Source organism: Protopterus annectens, chromosome 7.part1 (genome assembly GCF_019279795.1).
Source record: "Protopterus annectens isolate FY-2018-M chromosome 7.part1, PAN1.0, whole genome shotgun sequence".
Taxonomy (NCBI): Eukaryota; Metazoa; Chordata; order Ceratodontiformes; family Protopteridae; genus Protopterus; species Protopterus annectens.
Genome location: NC_056740.1, coordinates 438,465,975 through 438,492,985, shown reverse-complemented (window position 1 = coordinate 438,492,985; position 27,011 = coordinate 438,465,975). Strand labels below are relative to the sequence as shown.

General features: G+C 38.5%; 1 protein-coding gene across 1 annotated transcript in view; it reads left to right on the top strand.

Moving 5' to 3' along the window:
- LIPC (lipase C, hepatic type) overlaps window positions 1-27,011 on the top strand; it is a 222,332-nt gene that overhangs the window by 130,912 nt on the left and 64,409 nt on the right. Inside the window, exon 7 of the mRNA XM_044078899.1 lies at window positions 7,103-7,321. Within this exon, the coding sequence (XP_043934834.1) occupies window positions 7,103-7,321 (219 nt within the window). The remainder of the gene's footprint in view (window positions 1-7,102; window positions 7,322-27,011) is intronic.

Genomic DNA, 27,011 nt, shown 5'->3' with positions numbered 1-27,011 from the left:
ATCCATTACCTTACTTTTGCTAGCTACAGATCCTCCACAATGAACCAGGAAACTGATACTTTATACCTGAAGTTACTAGAATCACTCATCTTCCAGCCCAATGTCATACTCATGGGTGATTACAACTATCCCTCCATCAATTGGGAGGTATACATGACCACTAACATGCAAACCCAAAGATTTCTTGACTTTGTAAATTCAAATGCCCTGGAGCAGCTAGTTTGCACTCCCACTAGGGGACACATATTCTAGATCTGGTACTCACAAACATGTGAGAATGCTGCTCCCCCGATAGTGTGATGTCCTCACTGGTAAGATCAGATCTCAAAGCGCTCTCCCTTGAAACAAAGGCAAAAACCTGTCCCTCCACATAACCCCAAAAACTTTAAGAACTTCTTTAAGATAATCATCATCATCATCATCAACTCCCTTTTCCCCATTTTCTACATGAGGTCGGCGTGTTGTGTCAACTGTGGCCATCTCTCCATATACAAGTCCTACTCTCCTGTCTTCCTCAACACTCATGCCTGACTGTTGCCAGTCTTCTCTTACACAATCCATCCACCTCTTTGCTCGATGCTGTTGTTTCCTGTCATCTTCTTCCTGTCTGTCCCAAATCTTCTTTACCACATTATCTTCTGCTTTTGTGCATGTGTTTCTGAACCACCATAATCTATTCTATTTTACCTTTTCTGCAACTGGAACTACTCTAGCTTCTGCTCTAATGTCCTCATTTCTTCATCTGTCCCCCAGAGTGCATCCTGCCACCCTTCCTAGGCACTTTATCTCCATCACCTCTTAATTCCTCAACTGCTCTGCCTTTACTGCCCAGGTTTCTGTACCATACAGAAGTACTGATCAGACCATTGTTTTGTACACCTTACTTTTCAGCTTCTTTGGCATTCTTCTGTTATACACTACCCCTGCCACTCTGTGCCAGTTAGCTACAGCCCCTCCGATTCTAGCTTTGACCTCTTTATTTAGACTTCCCTTCACCTCAGTCACCGATTCTTGAAACTGTTAACCTGTTCCAGTATTTCCCCTTCTATCTCAGTTCTCAGCATCTTCTGAGTGCCACGTTTTGCTGCAGCTACAACTGGCTTATCTGTGCTCAGTTTCATCCCATACGCGTTCAGTTTTGGATTCCATTCCCCTAACCTTTGCTGAAGTTCTTGCTCAGAGTCTGCCTGTAATGTTACATCACCTGCATACAGCAACATCCTAGCTAAAATCTGGCTCTGTTCTTGCTCAAATCCAGGATAATCTCTATCTCTAAATGTGAGCAGGCATCTTCCCATTCCTTATACTTCTTTACTCTCCCTTCTTTGCTTACTTCCTTACTGCTATCTAATTATATTCCCTGACATTCTGTCTAAATAAGCCTGCTTTTCTCTCATTTCATATTGCAGTTCCTATTTGTATCAGACTAACTTACCTTTAATTCCTTTACAAACTGTCTAAAATTTCTCTAAATATTAGATGATTGCCATAAATGTTAATTTTTAACCAATGTTTTTATATTATGTCTAATTTGCTATAATTATGTAGACTGCAGATGATTCTGTTTTATTTTTGAATATTGTAAAATTATTGTTCTTAAAATGTTTTGTAATAATTTGGAGCTTTTCTCCATGGGCCTCCACTGAAAATGGGCTTTTACCCAGTTGGACTTTCCCGGTAATCAAATGTCAAAAATGATAAAATAATAAATAATGAAGATGGATACACCTCCTCCTTTGGTTCTTTCACACTCAGTTTGTGGTCTGAATGTATAGAAGGCATTGTAGCTCTGCACAGAGAGGTGCTTTCCATGCCTTTGAACCATGTCTCAGTGACTGCACAGATGTCAGCATCTTCTAAAGTGAGGAGTGCTTCCAGGGAGTGCAGTTTCTTGTTTAGACTCCTAGCATTAAACAACAGTACCTTGTGTTTATCTAGAGAGGATTTTGTTATGTTGGGAGGTTAGTTATTTTGACACTGCCTAAAAAAGGCACAATATGGGTGGCTAATGCCTTTGCCAGTATCCAAAAGCCTAGAGAAGACAGGTGCAGACCACCTCTGGTAAAGCAGTGTGGTCTGTCAGCCATGTCTTCCCAGGTTGACAGATACTAGATCCCACTGGCCTGGCACCAGAAGTTAAGCCAATTGTTAAAGTCAATAATTTTTATTTGTATTGTCTCATCCTTGAATATGGTAGAAAGCTGCTTAAGGCTAGGCTTATACCTGCCTGTGACACATAATCTGAGAGCTCAGTCATGTCTCTCTTCATATCCAGTCCAGTGAGGTATGTCTCAAGTCATTCACTCTCACATGGACTATGTATGATTGAGTCATACTGGTACTTGTGGTTGAGTGACTTGAGTGCTTGAATGACATAACAGATCCTGGCACCTAACAGACAGCTAACTGTAACCCACTACTTATCCAGCCTGGAGATGGGAACATCCATGTGTCTCACAATGGAGTCACCTATGACCAGTACATTAGTTTTGTGGTGTAACACCTTATGGGCTTATTTGCTGAGACACTGCTGTGTGTGTGTGTGTGTGTGTGTGTGTGTGTGTGTGTGTGTGTGTGTGTGTGTGTGTGTGTGTGTGTGTGTGTTATTATGTGTTGTGGTTGTTTTTTGCATTGCTATGTGTGTAAGTGGTTTTTGTTTGGGAGGTACCTCCACATATGTGGGTTTATGTGTTATGTCCTTATTTATTGTGGGAAGGGTGTCTGTGCTGACAACGTATTTGGCATTCAATTTGTCCTTATGTGGGAGTCTTGCCTCCAGTTTCATAGTGTAACTACATCTCTCACATAAAGTAGTTGTTTGTTTCAGGAGAAAGTTTTTGTCAGGATACGAGACAATTGCTACATTGCCTCAGGATGCCCCTGTCTATTAGGGTGGCCAGAGATGATGGGAAACTGCCCATCCATGATAGCAGGTTCTTACTGTATGTTCCATAGGAAAGGAAATTGGGAAGGAAATTGATTAATTGGGTTTATTGGTTAATGGGTAGATGAGTAAAAATATAAATATGGACAAAGGGAGGGGTGAGACAGGATATCCATTGAGTGGGGTGTTACTTTGTCTATATATGAATGATTTATTACATATAAATGAGGATGATTTGAAAGACAATAGATGGGAGTCTGAGAAGGAATATCATTTCCATGTACATTGGCTTACACCAGTGATGTGACTTTAATAGCAAAGAATAAATTATGGATGGCTAAGGTAATAAAAGAAGTAGAAATAAAACTAAAAAATGTGAAACTAAAATTAATAGGAAGAAAAGTAAAGGGATCAGAAATACAATTAAAATTGAAGAGGTTAGGAGTTGTTTTGGGGAAAAGCTACCATATGGAGGATCAGTAGAATGGATTATTAAATGAAGGATGTGATGAGTCTGGTGAGTGTAAAATCAAATGTTGCAACCACAGAGAGGCTGATATATGAATAAAATCAAGTACAAACTTTAAAGCCTGGAGTGGCAGTTAAGGATATGTGGGAAAAAAAACTAAACAAAGGATAATACAAAAATGAGAAATTGGAAGCTCTGTTTCATGGATGTGGATAACAAGATACAAGCAGTTAAAAATGTTTTTAATCCCTTTAGACTTATACACACGTTAGACATATTTTTATCAACCTGAGGAGAACCTGTGGCTAGCAAGTAATAAAGAGCTGAAGGATTTTATCTGGGAGGGGAAAACAGCAAGAGTCAAATGGGATAGGTTGATTCTTTCACCAGAACAAGGCAAATTGTGATTACTTGATTTGAAGGGATATTTCAGAGTAACACAGTTAAGGTTCCTATATATAACACAAGCAGAAAAATGTAATTAAAAATAGAAAGGGATGATGATGAAATGGGGGGAAGCTCAAGAAACAAGAAGAGACTGGGATTTTGGATGCAAACATTTAAGGAGAATAACAATAATCATATAAAATATTATATTCATAAAGTAGCAGAAAGTATTCTAAGAACTAAGCCAACATGTGAATGGAGAAAGGAGATTCTGGTAATACTAGAGAGGGGAAGGTAATAGTATGGGAAGACGCCAATAATTTATTTGGACTGCAGGTTAGAGATTGCCTTCTCTATCAAGGACTGATATCAGAGTATAGGTAAAGAGAAAAAAATAGTGGAGTCCTAATTGAAAGACCAGCACTAATACAGCTTCTTTGTAGAATCTAGAACAGAAGCTGCTGTTACAATGAATAATTTGTTAGAGAATACAAAATACTGCATGATAACTATAAGAATCAGTGAAAGGAGGTTAGAAATGATTGGGAAAAAAGACTGAATAAGCAATTCACAAAGAACCAATGGGGGATATATGTTTATCTCCCAAATATGCAATAACATTTGGAATATTTATGGTTTTTGCTTGAAGATGTTTAATTAGATATTGTTATACCCCAAGTAGGCTGCAGAGAATTTTTCCTGAAGTAGACAGCAAATGTTGGAGGTGTGCTGAGCAAGAAAGAGGTAATTGAGAACATATTTTCTGGAAGTGTAATTAGTTGGCAGACTTTAAAGATTCCCTGCAGGGTATCTATCAGAGATACTGGGTGAGCAAACTGGTATAACTAGGGAAATAATTTTTCTGAGCTATGATAGAGAATCAGAACTGCCAGACATAGAAAGGCCTTGCTCAGTCTAATTGTGGTGGCTGCCAAAAAAAGCAGTTACTAGAAAATGGAAATCAAAGTCTAAACCAACTGTATTAGAAGTAGTGAATATAGTAACAGAAATTAAACAACTGGAGATGGGATCTTTAGAAAAGTGTAGGAGCAAATTACATAGGAAAAAATGGGAATTGTGGGAACAATACATACAGGGGAGGAATAATGTTTAAAAGAAGGCAGGATTTGAAGGAGATTTGTAAAGTTCGACTGACAATGACTGGGTAGATTATAAGTGATGTATAATGTTTGCAACTAAAATTATGTCAATACGGTCTGTGATGTTGCAACTAAGGCTATGTCAATATAGTTTGTTTTCAGCTGAAGTTTGTTGTTTTTGTTATATAATTGCATAATACTGTTTGTACTATGTTGGAGCTTTTCTCCCCGGGCCTCTACTGAAAATGGAAATATATCCAGTTAGACTAGCCCGGTCAACAAATGTAAAATAAAATAAATAAAAATTTATATAAATGTATGATTGCTAATCATAAGTCATAATTCAATAAAGATACTTCTTGTTAAAAAAAAGTCTCCTTGTTCATTCAGACAGAGAGGCTTGAAAAGGTCTTGCTAATGAAAAAAATGCTTGCAATGCTAGTATTCTTGGGAAATCCCAGAAGTAATATATAAGCAAGCAATCAATGGAAAATATAAAACAAAAGCAAGCAGCAAATGACAGACCAAAACATGCAAAGGAGCTCAAGTGTAATTATTGAAAAAGTGATTGCAGTGGTTACTATTCCTGGTCTGAGCTGAAGGCATGCTGAATCACTGTTCCTGGTCTGAGCTGAAGGCATGCTGTATCACTGTTCCTGGTCTGAGCTGAAGGCATGCTGTATCACTGTTCCTGGTCTGAGCTGAAGGCATGCTGTATCACTGTTCCTGGTCTGAGCTGAAGGTATGCTGTATCACTGTTCCTGGTCTGAGCTGAAGGCATGCTGTATCACTGTTCCTGGTCTGAGCTGAAGGCATGCTGTATCACCGTTCCTGGTCTGAGCTGAAGGCATGCTGTATCACCATTCCTGGTCTGAGCTGAAGGCATGCTGTATCACCGTTCCTGGTCTGAGCTGAAGGCATGCTGTATCACCGTTCCTGGTCTGAGCTGAAGGCATGCTGTATCACTGTTCCTGGTCTGAGCTGAAGGCATGCTGTATCACTGTTCCTGGTCTGAGCTGAAGGCATGCTGTATCACTGTTCCTGGTCTGAGCTGAAGGCATGCTGTATCACTGTTCCTGGTCTGAGCTGAAGGCATGCTGTATCACTGTTCCTGGTCTGAGCTGAAGACATGCTGTATCACTGTTCCTGGTCTGAGCTGAAGACATGCTGTATCACTGTTCCTGGTCTGAGCTGAAGGCATGCTGTATCAGTGGTCAACAGTAAATGAAGAAAACAGGAGGCAAACACTGGGCCACTTTATGCTAAAGAGTGCAAAAGTAGCAATTTATTATTCTGCCTTTATTTTATCTAAGGTGATCCCAGTGAGAAAGAGTTTCTTTTATGAGACTGATATGCTCCATAGTTCAACACTAAGCACAATTTTAATTTAGCCAGTCACCTTTAGCGACAAATAAAAAATACCCAAACCCAGTAAAATGTGTAAACTGTGCAAAAATGCACCTGGAGGGCAGAACTGAACTTCAAGCCCTAGAAGTGAAAGATAACAGCTTTAACAAATATGCCATTTAAATCCTCTGAATGAAAGGGTCTTCAGTACAACAATTTGAAGAGTTGTAGTAACCTTGTGACTTTCTAAGTGGTAAACAAGAACAGTATTCATTCAAATCAACCGACCACCACAATCACTGCCGTTAGCAGTTTTGTTTGGAATTTTGTATTCACCTTTCACCAGTGCATGTTGCCTGTTGTGTAGTACAAAGGAATATATGCTCATTTTTGGGTTACTGTCATTTTCTAAAATGCTATTCAAGCAAAAGTTTATTCATTGCCTAGCATGCTTTCACAATAAGATATCCATAATCACACAGAGTTAGCTTTTTAACTTTATCTCTATTTTGTGTTTCAGTATCATACATGACATATAGTGGTTGATGTTTCTTTGTCAGCAAGCCATTTAATGCATTTTTTGTTAAACTATCAGTATTACAATATAGCCAAGACCTTAAACTTGCTTCAGATTTTCCTCAACAGGTAAAGCAAAACAGATAAGTAGAAACAAATTATATAACAAACGTGGTTCATATTGACATATTCCAGATGTATTCGTTTTTTTATGATCAGAGATGACACAGGTCTATCTAAATTTGTATCTTAGGCTGGTAAGTAATATTACTATGAGTTTGAGTCTGAATTCCCAGCATATGTTGTTTCAGTAGTTTTCATATTACCACCATTTTTTGTCCCGAAGTCTTAAGAGGATCCACACTGGAAGATATTGAACAATTATTTTTGGTTTCACAGAGATGAGCGCATCACAGGGAACAAAACCCATTCTTTCCTGATTACCACTGACAAAGATATTGGTGAGCTGATGATGATCAATTTTAAATGGGAAGGCACTGCAGGATGGGCAAACATCTGGGATACTGTCCAAACCATTATACCATGGACAAAAGTAAAACTCCATCCAGAGCTAATTGTTAAAAAAATACGCGTCAAAGCTGGAGAAACACAAGAAAGGTAACTACCTACTTTAAAGACAATGGTAATTATCTATTCTGTCAGCTGAAGTCTCACACCTTTTTCATTCTATATGATTCAGAGCTCAAGTGGAATTCAGAAATTGCTTTGAAGGAATACATTATTATTACTGGCGGTTTTAAGTTAATTAGGAGTACTTCTAGAAGTATACTTAACTTCAGAATTGTGCCCGATGTTGTTACTTTGGTATTAGATAGCCCAGATGTGAAGCAGCTATTGCTCTAACATGTAATATGTGTGATAATAACTAATGTGCTCATAAGAACAAAAACAGGTTTATGCACAGTGATATGGAAAGTGATATGGATTATTAACCTTGTTTGCCCAAATCCTGTTATCTTACACTTTGGGGAATATGAAAAGAAGTCAGATATTCATGATAGAATAAAACTCCCCAAAAGGTACATTTTGTGTCTCTCACTGTTTCTATATGCTCTAAGGCTGTGTCTCAGACTTTCTGCTTGATTTTCCATTCTGACAACCATGGCATGTATCCAGGTTACCCCCCACAGACAGTGGCCCGCCCTGCAAGCAGGAAAATTATTTATGTAAGTGTCTGCAGAGTGGATTTAAAGGAAATCAGGATGACCAGTAATGCCAACAAATTGAAGGCTGCAGAGGGCTTTTTCCTTATGGCCTATCCATTGTCTCATCCGTCACCTAATATGCATATGTCGTGGACACACTTCAGGAACAGTCCATAGTCTCCTCGTAGCATTTATAGCTCCAAGCAATGACCCCACACACACCCACCCCTTCCACTCCTGCAGAAGATGTGAGCCAACAAAAATGTCATTTCCTCTTCTCCAAGGAAGAAATAAATACACTGAATTTAGAAATTAGTTAGACAGCTGACATAAATGAAGGTAATGAGAAACATATGCAAATCTTTGTCAAATTTGCAAATGTAAGGACTCCTACATATTCTACTGATATACTGTGTGACTGCACCAGGTAACTCAATATCTGTTTACTCAAATTAACCTTTTAAAAAACAAGAAAGCCTAAAACCTGCTTTGCCCTTGAAAATTGATGGTATTGGTAAAAGTGTAAACGACAGGAAAATAAATTTAAAGGGATAAGTACTAAAGGAATAAAAGAAAGGAAATGGACGAAAAAGAGTATATATGGCTAAAGAGTAGAGCTTGGTATAATGGCTAAAGTTTTTAACTCACAGGCACGACATACAGTGCTTGATTCTCACCTTTGGGAAGGAAATGGTTTAGGCTTAGAATGGCCTATTAATAAATCTAGCGTAGTAATTAGCTTTGAACTTATAAAACCATGAATATAAGGAAAAGGGAAAATAAAAATTTTAGAGTGCTTTCGGTAAACGTGAACGGTATTAAGGATACAGTAAGAAGAATGGGATTTTGGGACTGGTGTAATATTACATGTAATTATATTAGAAGACAGAAGATTTTTAACAAATGAAGAAAAGTTGCAAACAGAGAAACTATGGCGAGGAAAGATAATCCACAATTTGAGAAATGACTGATATTCTGGAATACCCACATTCTGTAGAAATACAGTAAAGATATTAAATGTAACTGTAGCAAAAATGGGAAGATTAACCATTGTAGAGTTAAAATGAAAAGAACAAATATATAGAATTATAACTAATTTAAGGAAAAGCAAAGTTTATTTCATCAGATTTTATACTATGCAGTGATAAATATGAATATTATAATAACAGGAGACTTTGTAATTTAACAGGCAAGCATAAAAAGAAAGAAAATGATATAAGAAAAATGTTAGACGTTATAAGATCTGTTAAGTTAAAACTTTGGGACAACAATTCATGGACTCGCAAAAGGGGTATGTATAGAAATTAAACTGATTATTTTATAGTAACAGAAGATTTAGTTCTAGCAGAAAGGGAAGTAATTGAAACAGGATTTTCTGATCATCTTGCAATGTGGATAGAGATAAAGAAAAAGAAGGAATATATAAAAATACAAAAAGGAATAAAAATGATAAATGAAAAAGCACGGAATGAAGATGAAATCTGCAATATAGTTATGGAAAGAGCATATTACTATGAGAACATTTTATAAAAATTGGTCTGAATGATGGGTGTATACCTCTGAACTTCTAACAGTAAAAATCTGGACAAAGCCATAAAAAATGGGTGGACAAAGGCCTAAAAACAGAATAACAGGTTTTGCATTAACATGAATTTTCTGAAGTGTATGAATTCTGAAACTCAAATTTATTTTTCTGACTTCATCCCTCAATGTTTTGCTAATGATTTGCCAGAGAATGACAATTTTATGAGAAACAGACCAAAAATATGAAGCAAAAATCTGGACATTCTGCAAAAATCTGTACAGTTAAGAGGTATGGATGGGTGATATTTAAGGAAAAATATAAACATGTTTTTTACACTGGCAATATGATGTGAGAAAAGCAGAGAAAGAAAAATATAAAAGAAAATATAATGATGCATTGGAAGATTTAGAACATAATGACAGAAAGCACTTTCACAAAGAAAAAATATATGAAAGAAATCAAGAAAAAAATACAAGAATTGTTATATAAGCAAAGATATTTTTACAAGGAAAAGGAGAAGTATTGAGTTACTTAAGCAGATCAGTAAAGGAAGATAGTATAATGAGAAAAATAAAAAAAATGTAATAGGAGACATAAAAAGAACTCAGGAAAAGATTATGAATAGTGTAGTACAATTTTACAAGAAATGTTTAAAGAAAAAGAGGGTAGTGAAACAATATGCAAGGTAACAGAAAAAGAGACTAAAGTCTTGGAAAAAAATACTTCTTTAAATGTGCTAAATAAAGTATTAGGACAAGTAAAAATAGATTCAGCTGCATGACCAGATGGGATAGAGTATTACATGCATAAAAACTTAAGGGATTGGCAAAAAAATGTTTTTAAACATTTTGAATGAATGGTTAAATGATGGTTTTATGTATAAAGAATTATGTAGTGGAATACTTAAATTCATATGAAAGAAGGAAGACAGAAGACAATTAAAAAACTGGAGACTTGTAGTTTTGAACAATAAAAGATCTTTATGAAAATAATACAAAAGAGATTTGAAACTACAATGGAAATATTATGGAAGATAGCATATATATTATAAAGGGGAAGGGTTGTCAAAAATTATTAATGATAACAGATTTGACATAATCGTTAAGGTGTCTATCTCAGAGACAACAAGTACATGGTTTGATTCTCACTAAGGGAAATTGGTTAGGCTTAAAATGGTCCATAAAGACAGTTAGCCTAGTATTTACCTAAGAAATTGTGGGTTTCATGAACAGAAACGAATAAGCCAAAATCATGATAGGAGACCTTAATGAGTAATTTGACACACTCAGACATGAAATCTTATGGGTAACAATGAAAGAATATAATTTAAGTGAGAAAGTTTGAAAATTATGTATGTCAGCATATAGTAATAATAACGTAAAATACTTTTAAATGGTTGGTTAAGCCAATAGGCATATATGAAGAGTGGTGTAAAACAGGGATGTCCAATTAGTTGTATACTCTTTGCATTACTTATGAATGTGATAGTACATGAAATAAATTACAAAACAAAGGAGGTGGGATATATAACACCTGAAGGGTTAAGAATTCCAGTTCTGTTAGCATATGCAGATGACATTATAATAATTGCAGAAAACAAAATTTGGATAAAGAAGTAATGATTTGCACAAATGAGTATCTAGATAGGATAAACATGGCTTTAAATAAAGAGAAAAGTAGAGGTTTAAGTGATACAGTAAAGTTTGGATGTATAGTGGAATGGGGGTATAGCTCAGTGGTAGAGCATTTGACTACAGATCAAGAGGTCTCTGGAAGGGAAGCTTTTATCAAACAAAGCACCTCAGTGGCCCGCTTCAAGAGAAATCTTGATGAGTGGATGGGAAATAGAAAATTCACGCTGGGGATTACTCCAGTGGCTCTATTTGACAGATGCAATGAGAACTAAAGGTTGGTGGCACGATGCCAGGGTAATCCTATGGGCTAGGCTTGTAGAGGCTCCAGGGCCATTAGCCTAGTATACACCTATATATTTTACAATGAATGAATGAATGAAATGTCTGTGTTAAGTATAAAATTTGGGAATAAAGATGTAAGTAAAAGTCAATGGGAAAACCAATAGAAGAAATAAAACAAACCTGTCTTTTCTGGAGAACACATAACTTATCATTCAGAAAAAAAAGGCTTATTAGATAAATTCAGTACTGATGGGAAATAACTTACTTAGTAAGTGTATTTACGATACCAACAATATTTAAAAAGGAATTATTGCAGATATTTTTTTCATTTATATCAGGTTTTAGTTTAAAGCGAGTAAAAAACAGGAGTTTTGTATACAAATAAAGAATGAGGATTAGGGTTAATTAACCCAGTAGTATGCACTGCTTCATTAAATTTGTATTATTTATGTTAAAGTGGATAAATGAAAAAGATGAGAGATTAGTAGTAAAATTATATAAATATAAGTATGATAAATTTGGGGGTTTGGTAAAAAGAGTAAAAAAGAAAAAGAGCGGGAGGCTGGCATAATGGTTAAGGTGTTTACCTTACAGACCCATTGTACAGGGTTTAATTCTCACATGGGGTAAATGTCTCAGCTTAAAATGGCCCACAAGGGTGGTTAGCCAAACATTAAGCTATGAATCACTTGTACTGATTCTGTAGAGCTTGCCTGCTATTTACCACATCAACAGCAGCATCCTAAGCACACAACCTGTGGTGAGAGACCTGGGTACACAGGTTGACAACAATCTCATATTCGACCATCATATAGCAGCAGTGGTCAGAAAAGCCTTTTACTTGGTTCATCTCATAAATAAAGGGGTTGCATCCAGAAAAAAAGGAAGTTATTACTTCTCTGTACTCCTTCCTCATTACACCAATAATTGAGTACAACGCTCCATTTGGTATGTCATCATCATCTTCTTTCGGCTGTTCCCGTTAGGGGTCGCCACAGCAGATCACCTGTTTCCATTTCTTCCTGTCCTCTGCATCTTGCTCTGTCACACCAACCACCTGCATGTCATCTCTCACCACATCCATAAACCTTATCTTAGGCCTTCCTCTTTTCCTGTTACCTGGTAGCTTCATCCTTAGCATCTGTTTCCCCAATATACTCAGCATCCCTCCTCAGCACAAGTCCAAACCAATGTAATTGTGCCTCTCTGGCTTAGTCTCCAAACCTTCCAACCTGGGCTGACCCTCTAATATATTTATTCCTAATCCTGTCCACCCTCATCACACCCAGTGCAAATCTTAACATCTTTAATTCTGCTACATCCAGCTCAAACTCCTGCCTTTTTGTCAATGCCACTGTCTCCAACCCATATAACATAGCTGGTCTCACTACCCTCTTGTAGACCTTCCCTTTCACTCTTACAGGTTCTTGTCTGTCACAAATCACTCCTGACACTCTTCTCCACCCATTCCATCCTGCCTGTACTCTCTTCTTCACTTCTCTTCCACACTCACCGTTACTCTGAACTATTGACCCCAAGTATTTAAACTCATCCACCTTCGCCACCTCTACTCCTTGCATCCTCACCATTCCTCTATCCTCTCTCATTCACACACATATATTCTGTCTTAGTCCTGCTGACCTTCATTCCTCTTCTCTCTAGAGCATATCTCCATCTCTCCAGGGTCTCCTCCACCTGTTCCCTACTCTCACTGCAGATCACAATGTCATCTGCAAACATCATAGTCCACGGGGACTCCTGTCTGCTCTCGTCTGTCAACCTGTCCATCACCATTGCAAATAAGAAAGGGCTCAGAGCTGATCCTTGATGTAACCCCCACCTCCACCTTAAACGCATCCGTCACTCCCACCGCAGACCTCACTATTGTCACACTACCCTTGTACATATCCTGTACCACTCTTATATACTTCTCTGACACTCCCGATTTCCTCATACAATACCAAAACTCCTCTCTAGGCACCCTGTCATATGCTTTCTCTAAGTCCACAAAGACACAATGCAACTCCTTCTGACCTTCTCTGTACTTCTCCATCAACACTCTCAGAGCAAACATCACATCTGTAGTGCTCTTTCCTGGCATGAAACCCTACCCTCGTACATATCCTGTACCACTCTTACATACTTTTCTGACACTCCTGACCATACCTCTCAACTGTACAGATTTTCGCAGAATGACCAGATTTTTGCCATATATTTTTGATCTGTTGCTCAAAAAATTTGTGATTTTCTGGCAAATCACTGGGATAAAGTGAGGACTGAACTCACTAAATAATGATATACATTTGTGTTTCAGACTTCATGTCCTTCAAAAAAATGCATGTTAAGACAAATCCTGTTATTCTAGCAACATTTTAAGTTTATAAGAGCAGTATTTAAAATCTGGCCCTATTTTTGGGCTTCTGTCCCCCCATTTTGTCAGGCTTTGTCCAGATTTTTTGCTGCAAGAGGTTGAGAGGTATGCTCCTGACTTCCTCATACAATACCACAACTCCTCTCTAGGCACCCTGTCATATGATTTCTTTAAGTCTACAAAAACACAATTCAACTCCTTCCGACATTCTCTGTACTTCTCCATTAACACGCTCAGAACAAAGATCGCATCTGTAGTGCTCTTTCCTGGCATGAAACCATACTGCTGATCACTAATCATCACGTCCCTTCTTAACCTTGCTTCCACTACTCTTACCCATAATTTCATGCTGTGACTGATCAATTTTATCCCTCTGTAGTTACTACAGCTCTGCACATCACCCTTATTCTTAAAAATCAGTACCAAAACACTTTTTCTCCATTCCTCAGGCATCCTCTCATTTTCCAAGGTTTCATTAAACAATATGGTTAAAAACTACACGGCCATTTCACCTAAACACATCCATGCTTCCACAGGTATGTCATCTGGGCCAACAGCCTTTCCATTCTTCATTCTCTTCGTAGCTATCCTTGCTAATCCATTGTACTTCATGATTTACTATCCCTTCATCATCCAACCTTCTCTCCCTCTCATTCTCTTCATTCATCAACCCCTCAAAGTACTCTTTCCATCTCCTCAACACACTCTCCTCGCTTGTGAGTATGTTTCCCTCATTATCCTTTATCACCTTTACCTGCTGGACATCTTTCCTAGCTCAGTCCCTCTGTCTAGCCAATCGGTACAGGTCCTTTTCTCCCCCCTTAGTGTCCAACCTTTCATACAACTCTTCATAAGACTTATCCTTAGCCTTTGCCACCTCTCTCTTTGCCATGCACCTCATCTCCTTATACTCCTGTCTACTTTCTTCATCTCTCTGACAATCCCACTTCTTCTTTGCCAATCTCTTTCTCTGTATACTCTCCTGTACTTCCTCATTCCACCACCATGTCTCCTTGTCTTCATTCCTCTGTCCAGATGTGATACCAAGCACCTTTCTAGCTATCTCCCTTACTATCTCTGCTGTAGTTACCCAGCTATTTGGTAACTCTTCACTGCCACCCACCTCTCCAAATTCCTGCACCGGCTGGAAAGACCACAGAAATGCCTAACAAAGAGAATCCATGGCCTCTAACACTTGTCTTATGTGGACAGGCTCATATCACTATCACTGTACTCAGTATCGTACAGATTGCTCAGAGGTGATCTGTGTCTTGCCTACAAGGCAATCTCGGACCCTGCCCTACCAGAGATGCTCCATATCCATAAATCTAACTCTTCATGCATTAACTGATCGAAAAGCCTAAATCTAATTATGCGACAATAACAAAACCTGCTGGAATGACAGGTTTGTCTCCCAGAGGCTGTCCAGTCTCTGGAATAGTCTCCCAGTACATGTCAAACAGAGTATATCACTGACCATCTTCAAGCGCAACCTTGATGAGTGGATAGGAAACCACAAATTTATCCCATGGGGTTCCACCTGTGTCCCTCACTTGACAGGGGTGATGGGTTCAGATTGAGGTTTCTTTTTGGGGATAAACTCTTTGCTAGGCTTGTAAGGGCCCCAAGGCCATTAGCCTAGTAACCTCTTGTAATCCTATGAGCCTATGAGTGTATACATGAGGAAATAAAGTATTACCAAGAAAAATATTTTTGTGGAAAATAAAAACTGAGGATATAGAAAAAGATAAAAAAGTATGGTATAAGAATGTAATGATAAAACATTACTATGTCAAGCCATGGGGAAATATAACAGATGAATAAATTAAAGCTATAAAAATAAAAACCAAATGGTTTAATCAGAAAACAGAATGTCAATATTTTTTCTGGAGACTGCTAATCGATAAATTGACAGTAAAAGGAAATATGCCATATAATAAAAAAATTATAGAATATGTTTACATTGTCAAGAAAAAGAAACTATGGACGTGTTTTCGAAATGTAAAAGAGTAAAAATGTTATGAGGAAAATTATGTAAAGAAGATTTTTTGACGATATAAAAGAAGTGGATAAAATAAACATGAATATGATTAAATATGGATATGATAAGAATAGAAGTAAAGACTATGTTAAAAGAATAGATAAGTTATTTATGTTATGGGGAATGAAAGAAAAAATGAAATTATCTTAGATGGTAAATGGATTTTAGCAACAATATTAAGTAAAATCAGATGACAGTTATGGAAAAAAGGAGTGGGGGTCTAACCGGGATGAAAATTTAGTATGATTATGTAAACAGGTGTGTGTGTGTGTGTGTGTGTGTGTGTGTGTGTGTGTGTGTGTGTGTGTGTGTGTGTGTGTTTTTATATATATATATATATAAATAAAAACACACACACACACACACACACACACACACACACACACACACACACACACACACACACACACACACACACACTTGTAAATATTTGTAAATATGCAAATATTTTGTAAATAAACATTATTTTTGTATATAAATAAAGGACCTCCACTCTTTTTGATAAGTGCCATGGGATCTTTTGCATCTATTTGAGTAACCATCAATACAGGCAGATGAGGCCTAAGTTTGACATCTCATTCATGGGAAGGCACACTGATGAGTATAGCATCCTCCTTTTGTTCCACTACAGTGTCAGTATTAGAAAGTTAATCCAACTACCTGATGTGGGAATAGAACCCACAGCCTTCCTCAAGAAAGGTGAGTGTGCTGCCTGCTGAGTTACTGAGACTAAGGGCCTCAACTACTGGCATCTGTATTAATATGCGAGCACCACCAGAGAGGGTATTCTTGAGGTTATTCATATTTAGAGTGGGTGGGTAGTATGCAAAAGTTCAGGTGCTGGGAAAAGGCAGAAGTGATTGTAGAAGCCCTCTCAAATGGGTCCATTTGCAAGAAATTGTTGGTATTTTGCATAGGTCTTCTACAAGTTGAAGTAGGTTTGTCATGGAGAAGTCCCTAAAGGTGGTCTGATTTGGTGGTGAGGTGTTACCACTAGACTTGGCAGAGAATATAACCATTTTTAGTCAGATTTGACCAGGGATGAGGAAATGTATGGTGGTGTGCAGGCAGGGGCTGGATTGTTAAGGACCCAGTCAAGGATATTAGAGCTTCTGGTAGATAGTTTTATAATTTGCTCCAATGCATTGGTATTAATGAAGTCTAGAAAATGACATTGAGGTTAATTCTGTAATCTTTGTTTGACAATGATATATCTAGAGATCATTATTGGTGAAGGCAAGATACCAGTGTAGTTCCTGCCTCTAATACATGCATAGAAAGTTCCATTATGTCTCTGTGTGTATCCCTCTGGGTAGAGTACCTCAGGTCATTCACTCCCACATAGGCCATCACTAAGTTGTAGTCATATCTGCATGAATTAACAGACCTTAGGGTACTTGTAACATCACAGATTCTGGTGCTGGACAAACAACTTACAGTTTCTCCTTTCTTGTCCAGTCTCAGGCAAACAAATATTAACAGAAAATTAGTCACTTCACTTGCCTTATTGGATGCAGTATTTTATTTTGTAATGAGAAACTTGGAGTGGAGCACCACAGGTGGCATGAGTGAGCTCTGTCCACTCCCTATGCAGCCACTAGTGATTTCAGTAGCATAAGAACATTAGTGTCCAGTTAGCTGAATATAGGATGCTATGGCTGCTCCATGTGTGTTTATAAGCACTGAAACTGGCCTACCTTTCAAGCAGGACTTTTAAAAACTTCTCTCCGTCTGAGTTTAGCATTTAAGTTTTCTCTGTGTTCTAACACTCAGGTTGCTTATTCTGTCTCAAGACGTGAAGAGCAGTTGCACATTGGTCAGTGCATGCCTGCCACAAACGTTATTCTGCACAGCAGTAGCATAAGTAAGAAACTGCCTGCAGGATGGGCAGGGGTGCACACATATGCACACACATATGCCAGTAGCACCAGACAACATTAATGTGTGCCTCAACTACAACAAATGCAAAACACAGCATATAAACAATGTCTTGGCCAAAAGATGAAAAATGGTGGAGAACAGAACAGATCAGGAAATAAATCATCATAAGAGAAGCATACAATGCAGCTCAGCAATTAGCAGTAAGTGGAAGTCAGCTCCATTGATGTAGAAAGACAGACCCCAACTCTGACCCAGTGGACCCAAGTTTGATTAGAGGCACCTGTAGGAGCTGACATGGTTGTAAGAAAGAAGTCATGAAGCATTGCTTGCCTCTATTGGGGGGGGGGGGGGTGAAAGACAGAATGACATACTGATGAGAACAGAATGTTCTCCATAGTTCCAGTTGATGCTGAAGCTTGGAATGTAGACCAGACTAGGCTTGTAGGCAGGACTGGGTAACATTGTAACCTTTGGGAAGGGGCAGGAGCACTTCTAGATCTCATTAAAAATCAATGGCTACAATGTAACATGGTGTGTAGGGTGTAGAGCCTCTACCATCTAACAGATAAGCTTACCTTTGCATTCAGCAGGGCTAACACTCAGTCCACTCTCTTCCTACAACCACAAGCCACATTTGCCAGCTGAACGAGCAGGTAACCCCAGATCAGGGGGTATTTTGGGCTCCAAGAATTAGGACTACATATAGAGGGGAGTCAGGACTCAGAGTTATTCTACTGCAGAACAAACAATTCATGAGCAGCTTCTCTCAACACTGCACAATATGCCTACAAAAGGTCATTATTTTAACCTAGGATCAGTCAATAAATAATTTAGATGCATGTGCAAACCTATGCAAATCACAATAGACCATAAAAATACATAAACACAATAAAATAAGGATTCATAAATAGTGCTTAATCTAAGACGCAGTTAGGGTGCAGACAGGCATTTTTTAAAGTAGCTCTTAAAGCTGTTCAGGGAAGTAACTACATCCCTCAAAGACACGGCACTAAATTCCACAAGAACATCACCTGGAAGTCAAAAGAATAGATTTACAACAGCACTCCAGGTGTATTCTTGGAATCAGTAGGAGCCCTGTACAAGCTGACTGAAGAAGTCTAAATGGTTGAAGGGAAAGTAACAGCACATTAAAGGAGGAAAGGCTCATGTTATAAAGGGCTAGATAAGTGACATAGTTTCATAGTTTCATAGTATAGTACTAGGCTATCTGCCCTGGGGCATTTGTAAGCCTATCCATAGTGATATGGCTTTTGCCACCCCATGAAATGGTACAAAAAATGTACAGAATAAATTTAGAATACTGTGCCTCTGTCTAGTAGTGACACAATGAAGGTCCCCTTATATAATATAATTAGTTTACTGTGCCCCTGTCTAGCAGTGACACAGATGTGACCCCTGGGGTAAACTTACGATCTCCCATCCACTCATCAAGATTTCTCTTGAAGAGAGTCAGTGAGGGGCTCTGCCTAATACGAACTGGGATCTTGTTCCAAAGCATGGGAAGCCTCTGGGTTATGAATCTATCCCTCCAGCATGTCCTATTCATACTTGTGCCGAGGTTTAAGTCTTTAGCTCTCGTGGTCCTGATGGATTTGGATTTTTGAGGTGGAGCATGTCCATCAGATCCTGATTTGACATGGCCTTGTCGTCAGGCAGAGATCACCTCTGAGCAGGCGGTATGCTACTGAATAGAGCTGAAGTTTCTTTAGTCTGGCAGAATAAGACATATGTTGGAGACCCTTGATCCTCTTGGTGAGGTACTTTTGTGGTCTCTCCAGCTGTTGCAAATGCCGGGTGAGGTACATACCAAATGGGGCATTGTACTCAATCATGGGTCTGATGAGGGAGGAATATAGGGGTACAATGACATCCTTGGATCTGGATGTGAATCCCTTCATGATGAGGTGTGCAAGGTAGAATGTTTTTCTAACCACTTTGGCAACGTGGGTGTCAAATGAGAGGTCGCTGTCGACTTGGGTCCCTAGGTCTCTGATTACTTTTTCCATACTCAGTGGGTTGCTGTCTATGTGATAATCTGTGGGTACTTTGTTTTTCCCAAAGGGGATGACTATACATTTTTTGGCATTTAGTTTAAGGCCGTTACTCCGGCACCAGTTGTCTGTTTCTGTGAGGCCTTTTTGTAGGATGTGTGTGTCTGCTGGTGTATCGACTATGGCGCCTAGTTTTCAGTCATCTGCGAACTTTGTCAGCCACAGCCCTCCCATGTTTGCTTTAACATCTGAGAAGTAAATGCCGAACAAGACGGGTCCCAGGACAGATCCCTGTGGGACACCACTTGTGACTGGCTTTGAGTCTGACATTGCTCCAGCGATTTTAACTTTATGGGTTCTGTCCTTTAGCCAGTTTGCAACCCATCTAGAGACATAAGGGTTTACTTTTAAGCTGTTGAGCTTATCTATGATGCCTGAGTGGGGTATTGTGTCGAAGGCTTTAGCCAAGTCCAGGTATGCTGTATGGACTGCTTTGCCCTCATCAATGGCTCTAGTGACTGTTTCGAAAAAGTCAACCAGGTTTAAAAGGCAGGATCTGCCCTTTACAAAGCCAAACTGGGTGGGGTCAAGTGTCTGTAGGTCCCCTATGTCTCTGTTTATGCTCCATAATGATTTTTTTCCATAGCTTTACAGACCAGGCTGGTTAATGGGCAACCCTTGAAGCAGCTGGTAATATACTCTGAAGAAGAGATGCAACATGTTCAAATGACAGAGTGCCAGACAATAGATAGACTGATAATTTCTGCACCTCCTGCAGGTATTCAGAGTTTTAAAAAAGGAAGCCCTAGGCAAAAGGAACCATAGTACTCCACTGTTAAGGAGGCAAAAGGAACCGTAGTACCCCACTGTTAAGAAGACAAAAGGAACCGTAGTACCCCATTTTTAAGGAGACAAAAGAAACTGTAGTACCTCACTTCTCAGGAGACAAAAGGAACCACAGTACCCAACTGTTAAGGAAACAAAAGAAATTGTAGTACACCACTGTTAAGGAAACAAAAGGAACCGTAGTACCCCACTGTTAAGGAGACAAAAGAAACTGTAGTACTCCACTTTTAAGGAGACAAAAGGAACCATAGTACCCCACTGTTAAGGAGACAAAAGTAACTGTAGTACCCCACTGTTAAGGAAACAAAAGGAACCATAGTACCCCACTGTTAAGGAGACAAAAGAAATTGTAGTACCCCACTGTTAAGGAGACAAAAGGAACCATAGTACCCCACTGTTAAGGAGACAAAAGAAACTGTAGTACCCCACTTTTAAGGAGACAAAAGGAACCACAGTACCCCACTGTTAAGGAAACAAAAGCAACTGTAGTACCCCACTGTTAAGGAGACAAAAGAAACTGTAGTACACCACTGTTAAGGAGACAAAAGGAACCATAGCACCCCACTCTTAAGGAGACAAAAGAAACTGTAGTACCCCACTTTTAAGGAGACAAAAGGAACTGTAGTATCCCACTGTTAAGGAGACAAAAGGAGCCGTAGCACCCCACTGCTAAGGAGACAAAAGGAACCATAGTACCCCACTGTTATGGAGACAAAATGAACCGTAGTACCCCACTGCTAAAGAGACAAAAGGAGCTGTAGTACTCCACTGTTAAGGAGACAAAAGGAACCGTAGCACCCCACTGCTAAGGAGACAAAAGGAACCATAGTACCCCACTGTTATGGAGGCAAAAGGAACCGTAGTACCCCACTGCTAAAGAGACAAAAGGAGCTGTAGTACTCCAGTGTTAAAGAGACAAAAGGAACCGTAGTACTCCACTGTTAAGGAGTCAAAAGGAACCATAGTACCCCACTGTTAAGGAGACAAAAGCACAAACATCCATAACAAATTATTTTGACAGAATAAAATACTTTTTCTGAAAGATATTCATAAGAGGGTAATGAGGGTTGAAGGAGAGTTGCCACCTGGTCCCAATGAAATGGCTGATCAAGAATAAAGGCATGCCTGAGCCCAGTCTCTATAGGTGGTACTAAATTTAATAAAAAAGTCAGTTATGCTGATGTATGAGGTAATGTCTGATTTGCAAAAAAATATTTGAAAGCAAAACTAAGCAACTAAATTGCTTTACACAGATCTTGTGAGTTTAATATTATTTTACTGAGACTATATAAATTGCATTTTCCAAGTCACCTCACCTGGACAAGACATGTTTCACCATCTGTGTAATACAGACGTGAGTTTAATAAATCCACAACCTATGTTCTTTTGTAATTGAATTATTTATCTTGAGTTATACTAGGCTGGTCTTCAGCATGAAGAAGGGTTTTAAATGATGATAGTATTCAGCTTGTATTATGATTTGCCTTAAATTACATGAGACCTCAAACTATGAATAGTCACTCATTAGATGTTTAAAATTAGAGTGGAAATTACATAGCATGAGTTGTTCATGAGACACCATATGGTTGCTACATTCTTTGACTTGGTGCTAGATAAGCTTGCATCAGCAGTTTTTTTATAAAGAAGGGAATTTTTTGATATGAAGCAGAAGTGTGGACATAAAAGCATTTTATGAGCTAACCATAAACTAGACATTAAACGGTGTAATAGCTAAGCATGATAAATTCTTAGAGTAATAACATAACTGGTGAAGAGCTAAAAATAAGACGTCTCTGGCTTTTCCTGCATAATCCCATGAGCAAGCTTACATTTTAAGTATCTGTAGATCTCTTGTTATAAATTTTGTGGAGAATATGAGTTAATCAAAATGTAGATCTTTCAGAAACTTTATAAGTATAATTTATTTGGCACACACTGAGAATCTCCAATGTTGACTGTGGGTAAAAAGTTTATTTTATGACACTACAAGTAATGCAGGGTTTAAAAGATAAATTCCTTTCTCCAGAATGGTGTGCATTACTGCAGTAAACTCTATTATATATATGTCCAAGTAAACTTTATTGTACATACAGGCATAGCCAGAATTCTTTGGAATTGTATGCCAGCTTCCAGAATGCAGCCCCCATCCCACAAATGTAGCCTTCTCAGCACCTAACAGTGTATGTTTCTGGATGGGGCACCTTTTCAATACTGTCAAATAAATCCTGACAAAATCCATAAAGAACTTAATCACCTTGTTAACTAAAGCCTGGATTCCCAGCTAAGCAAAACATCCATTTAGTCAAGTTAAATCAAGAACCTCTCACAACACAAAATAAATACATTTGAAAACTGTGGACTGTTAAAGTGACACAAATTTAATTTCAAATACATGTGAATTCTATTTTTAGATTCAGCTACTGGCACAGTTCAAAACAATGTGTTCACCTTTCATTCCAAGTGTCTTTGATGGCCGTTCCCTGTCAATCAGCACACACTACACGGTATACTATAGATACAGTGGATTGTGTCAGGGCAGAGCTCTATCAATTCTAGCTGAAAGAAAATGTCTGAGTTCTGAGAAATCAACCTTTTCTTATGTTGTTGCTGTCAGCTATGCTAACCACTAAGTCCTGTCTTTCCCAGATGTAAATCCCTGCTTATCAAGTTCCCAACATACATGGCAGTCAAAATGAGAGAGAGAGAGAGAGAGAGAGAGAGAGAGAGAGAAAACTGAGAACTCCCCTTTCCTAGGTCTTGCCATCTTTTTTGGAATTTCTTTCTTCTTTGCCTATTTTTCTTCATTTTGTGTGTCTTCCCGACTAATCTGTATTCATCACAGTTTTTTAGCTTGTATCAGAGTTTTCAGTTGCAGCCCTCCCCCAGCATCTACTTTTTTTTCTCATCCTTTTTTCTCCTCCTCTTCCATCCTGCTTTCACAACCACTCAGAGACCTTCGGACAAAGACATTAAGCTATGTTATCAGTAGAAGCTACCTTTTCCTGCAACCAGTCCCAGAGGCATAGCTAGTTATTCTGGCACCAAGTTCCATACCCAATCTTGTGACCCCCCCCCCCCCCCAACTTAAAAAAAATCCTCTCTTCAGACCTCAGAATTATTTTATTTATTTTTATTTTACATTTGTTTGCCAGGAAAGTCCGAGTGGACACAGCTCCTTTTTCAGCAAAGGCCTGGGGAGAAAAGCTCCAGTTATAAGAAATACAAACATTGTATAAGTTGACATGCATGTGAGGAATTACAGAAGTATTCACAAGCAACGGTTACATAATGATGGACCATACAATTCTTTCGTAGTAAACATTTACATCACACATCATACATGAATATGTACAAGTTAAATGAGAAAGAGAATTAGTTTCTATACAGTTGAGGTCAAATATTGGTGTGATATAACACTCAATGAGCAATATTTAGTTAAAGAGACTGAGATAAGGCATATCCAGGACAGTTACAAGAACAGAGCCAAGTGTCTATTAACTGTGATTTATAAATTGTAGTAAAGAGCAGTTGGGGGTTATCAGGGTTGGACATTTATTCCATATTTTAGGAATGAAGTTTGAGAACAGTGAGTCCCCGGCTGAGTTGTTAGCTTTGGTAATGTCTTGAAGGAGTTTGTTACTGGAACCGAGGTTTCCAGAAGTGGTGTATGGATGTATAAGATTTTGGAGAGCAGCAGTTTTATCTGGTTGAGGAAGTATTTTGTGGGCAAAGGATAATTGGTTAAAATGCAGCAGTTCAGGAAATTCTAGCCATTTTAGCTGTTTAAGAGATGTACAGTGATGTGTCATGTATGAGGCACCAGTGGCAAACTTGGCAATTTTATTGTAACAAGATTCCAGTTTAATTAGATCAGTTTTGCAGAGGTTGGTTAGAATTGGAGAGGCTTATAGGAGAGGTGACAAGAGGTGTGTGCGAGCAATAGTAGTTTTTGTGTTTCTTTTTAGAAATTGTTTGTTTCTGTATAGTTTATTGTGGTCCTCCTTAATGGTTTGAGCTATGTGAATATCAAATTTCAAGTTATTGTCAATTTCTATGCCTGGTAGTTTAATGTGAGTTATGGGGATGATAATACTTCTATTTATGGATAAGATATTGAAAGACAAGGGAGATCTATGGGTCGAAGAGAAGCAAAACAAAAGCTCTTCTCTCCTTTTAAACTGTAGCAAACTGCTTTCAACAAATGCCACAGTTTAAGCCACACACAAAGAGCTAAAGCACTTAAGTTTTTGCAACAAGTACAACACAACATTCATTTCTGTATCTGCATGCTAGTAATGCACTGAAAACCAGTAGGTAACTGCCAATCACAATCCCTACCACTTTGCACCCAAGGCAACTAACACCTCTGCCCCATTCTAGCTATGACTCTGAGCAGTCTCAACCAAGCTATGAACAGGACAAGGAAAATTTCTGAAATCCAGTGTTCTCACTAGCTGCTTGCCATCTTATCTCACATATTCTAGGTTGTCTTACTTTAGTGCATTAATTCAAAGCTACAAGGAGTATAGGTGGAGAACGGGAGGCTGTCATGGGCAGCAGCATGCAGGGGTGCCAATCAGCATATGAAATCTAATTTTAAAAATGGACAGCGTGACAGTTTACAAGCTGTCATTAAGTGGGTTTGATCATTTAATGAGAGCTTGTAAAGTGTCAAATTGTACTTTTCTTTCAATGTTAGCAGTGAGTTATTAGGTTGCTACATAAGCATATTTTCATAAACTTTCTCTACCATCATGATAAATAACAACAAAGAAAGTTTAAAAATATGTTTGTTAATGTAGTCACTTAAAAACGTGTTGCAGGTTAAAAAAAGTCTGACAGTTTACAATAGATCATAGTAACCACTTAAAGATAGCACAGGTGGCAACAAAGATGTGACTTTCCCAGGGTGCTTAATCCATTTGCTATGGCTCTGCAGTCATTAAGTAAATACAAAAAACATATAAAGAACATATAGAGAATGGACATTACAACAAAGACCTTACTGCTGCTGATTACTGTAATGTGATTTAAATTAAGCAAGAAGGACTATCATATAATATGATATGACTACATATTGTCCAGAGGTTCTACATGCTCCCTCCTAAAAAGGTAATTTTAGTAATAGTGCAGATGAGTCCATCGGTTTATAGGTGTATACTAGGCTAATGACCACAGGGGCTTCTTTAAGCCTCGCCATGCAACCCAAATGTATCCAACAAGTTTAGCGACCTTAAGAATATTTCAGGGGTATATGTAGACTAAGACCTGGGTGGTAAAGAATTTACAGGCTGCCTCTGTCCATTAGGGACATAGATGGCACACCAGGGGTGAATTTCCAATTCCCCATCCATTGTTCCAAATTACACTTGAATTGGGTTAGGGAAGAACTGTGCTTCACATGGATGGGAAGCCTGATCCAGAAAAGGGATATTCTCTGAAACACATACCAGTCCCTCCAATATGTCCTATTTGCTGTAAGCAAGAGTTAAGTCCTCAAATTGGGGATTTCTGATGCTATTTGTTTTGCATATATGCAGAAGGCCCATCAGAGAGGGATGCAATGATGCATTGTAGGCTAGGTATAGATCACCCCTCAGCAGTCTGTAGGGGACTGAGGACAGGGATATAATACATTTTCATTTGTTGACCAGGCAGGCCCACTGGACACATATTCTCTTTCGTGGGTGATGTGGGAGCAATTTCTGGTTAAGTGACATGCTGAAGCTCAGAAAGTAGGCAAATCAGGGTTGAGGGAATCAAACCCTGTACCACATGAACTACAGCTCTCAGACATAACCTTCTGCACCAACTGTTCCACATAAATATCCATCCAAAGTGGAATATGAACCCACACCTCCATCTGGAGACCAGACCATCCATCAACCACAGATGGAGATTAGTCCTTGAATCTGGTGCCTTAGACCACTTGGTCATCCTGACATTAAAAATACTTAGCTATCTGTCTGCAAACTATTACAAGTCTAGGTAATAATCAGAAGTCAGAATCAAACTCTGTATCTGTGAGGCTTGCAGATGTCTGTCGGAAGTGAAATTTGAACCCATGCTTCCATCTTGAGACCAGAATACCAATCAAACATGGAAGGAAGTTAGTCCCTGAGTGTGGCACCTTAGACCACTAGGCCATCCTGGCAGTCATATAATAATACCCATATTTTGAAAAGGTAGATCAACTGGACACACAATTTTTTTCCAAGGATGGCATTGAAGCAATGTCTGCTTAAGTGACTTGCTCAGCATTACAAAGCAGGCAAATGAGGGAGGTGAGGGAATTAAATGTTGTACACATGGGAACTATAACTCACAGCCTTAACCCTCTGTGACAACTGCTCCATGTAGTTCTGTGCTTATATACCTAGTTATGATAACTAAATAGGTGTATTGAATGGAAGCAGAACAGTTTGACCCTGGACGCTTTGACCCCAGACAGTATGACCCCAATGCACTTGGATACACTTTCATATTAAAATTCATATTTGTTGTCTATGGGAATATTTATTGAAAGTTTGACCCCAATTAAATTTAATAA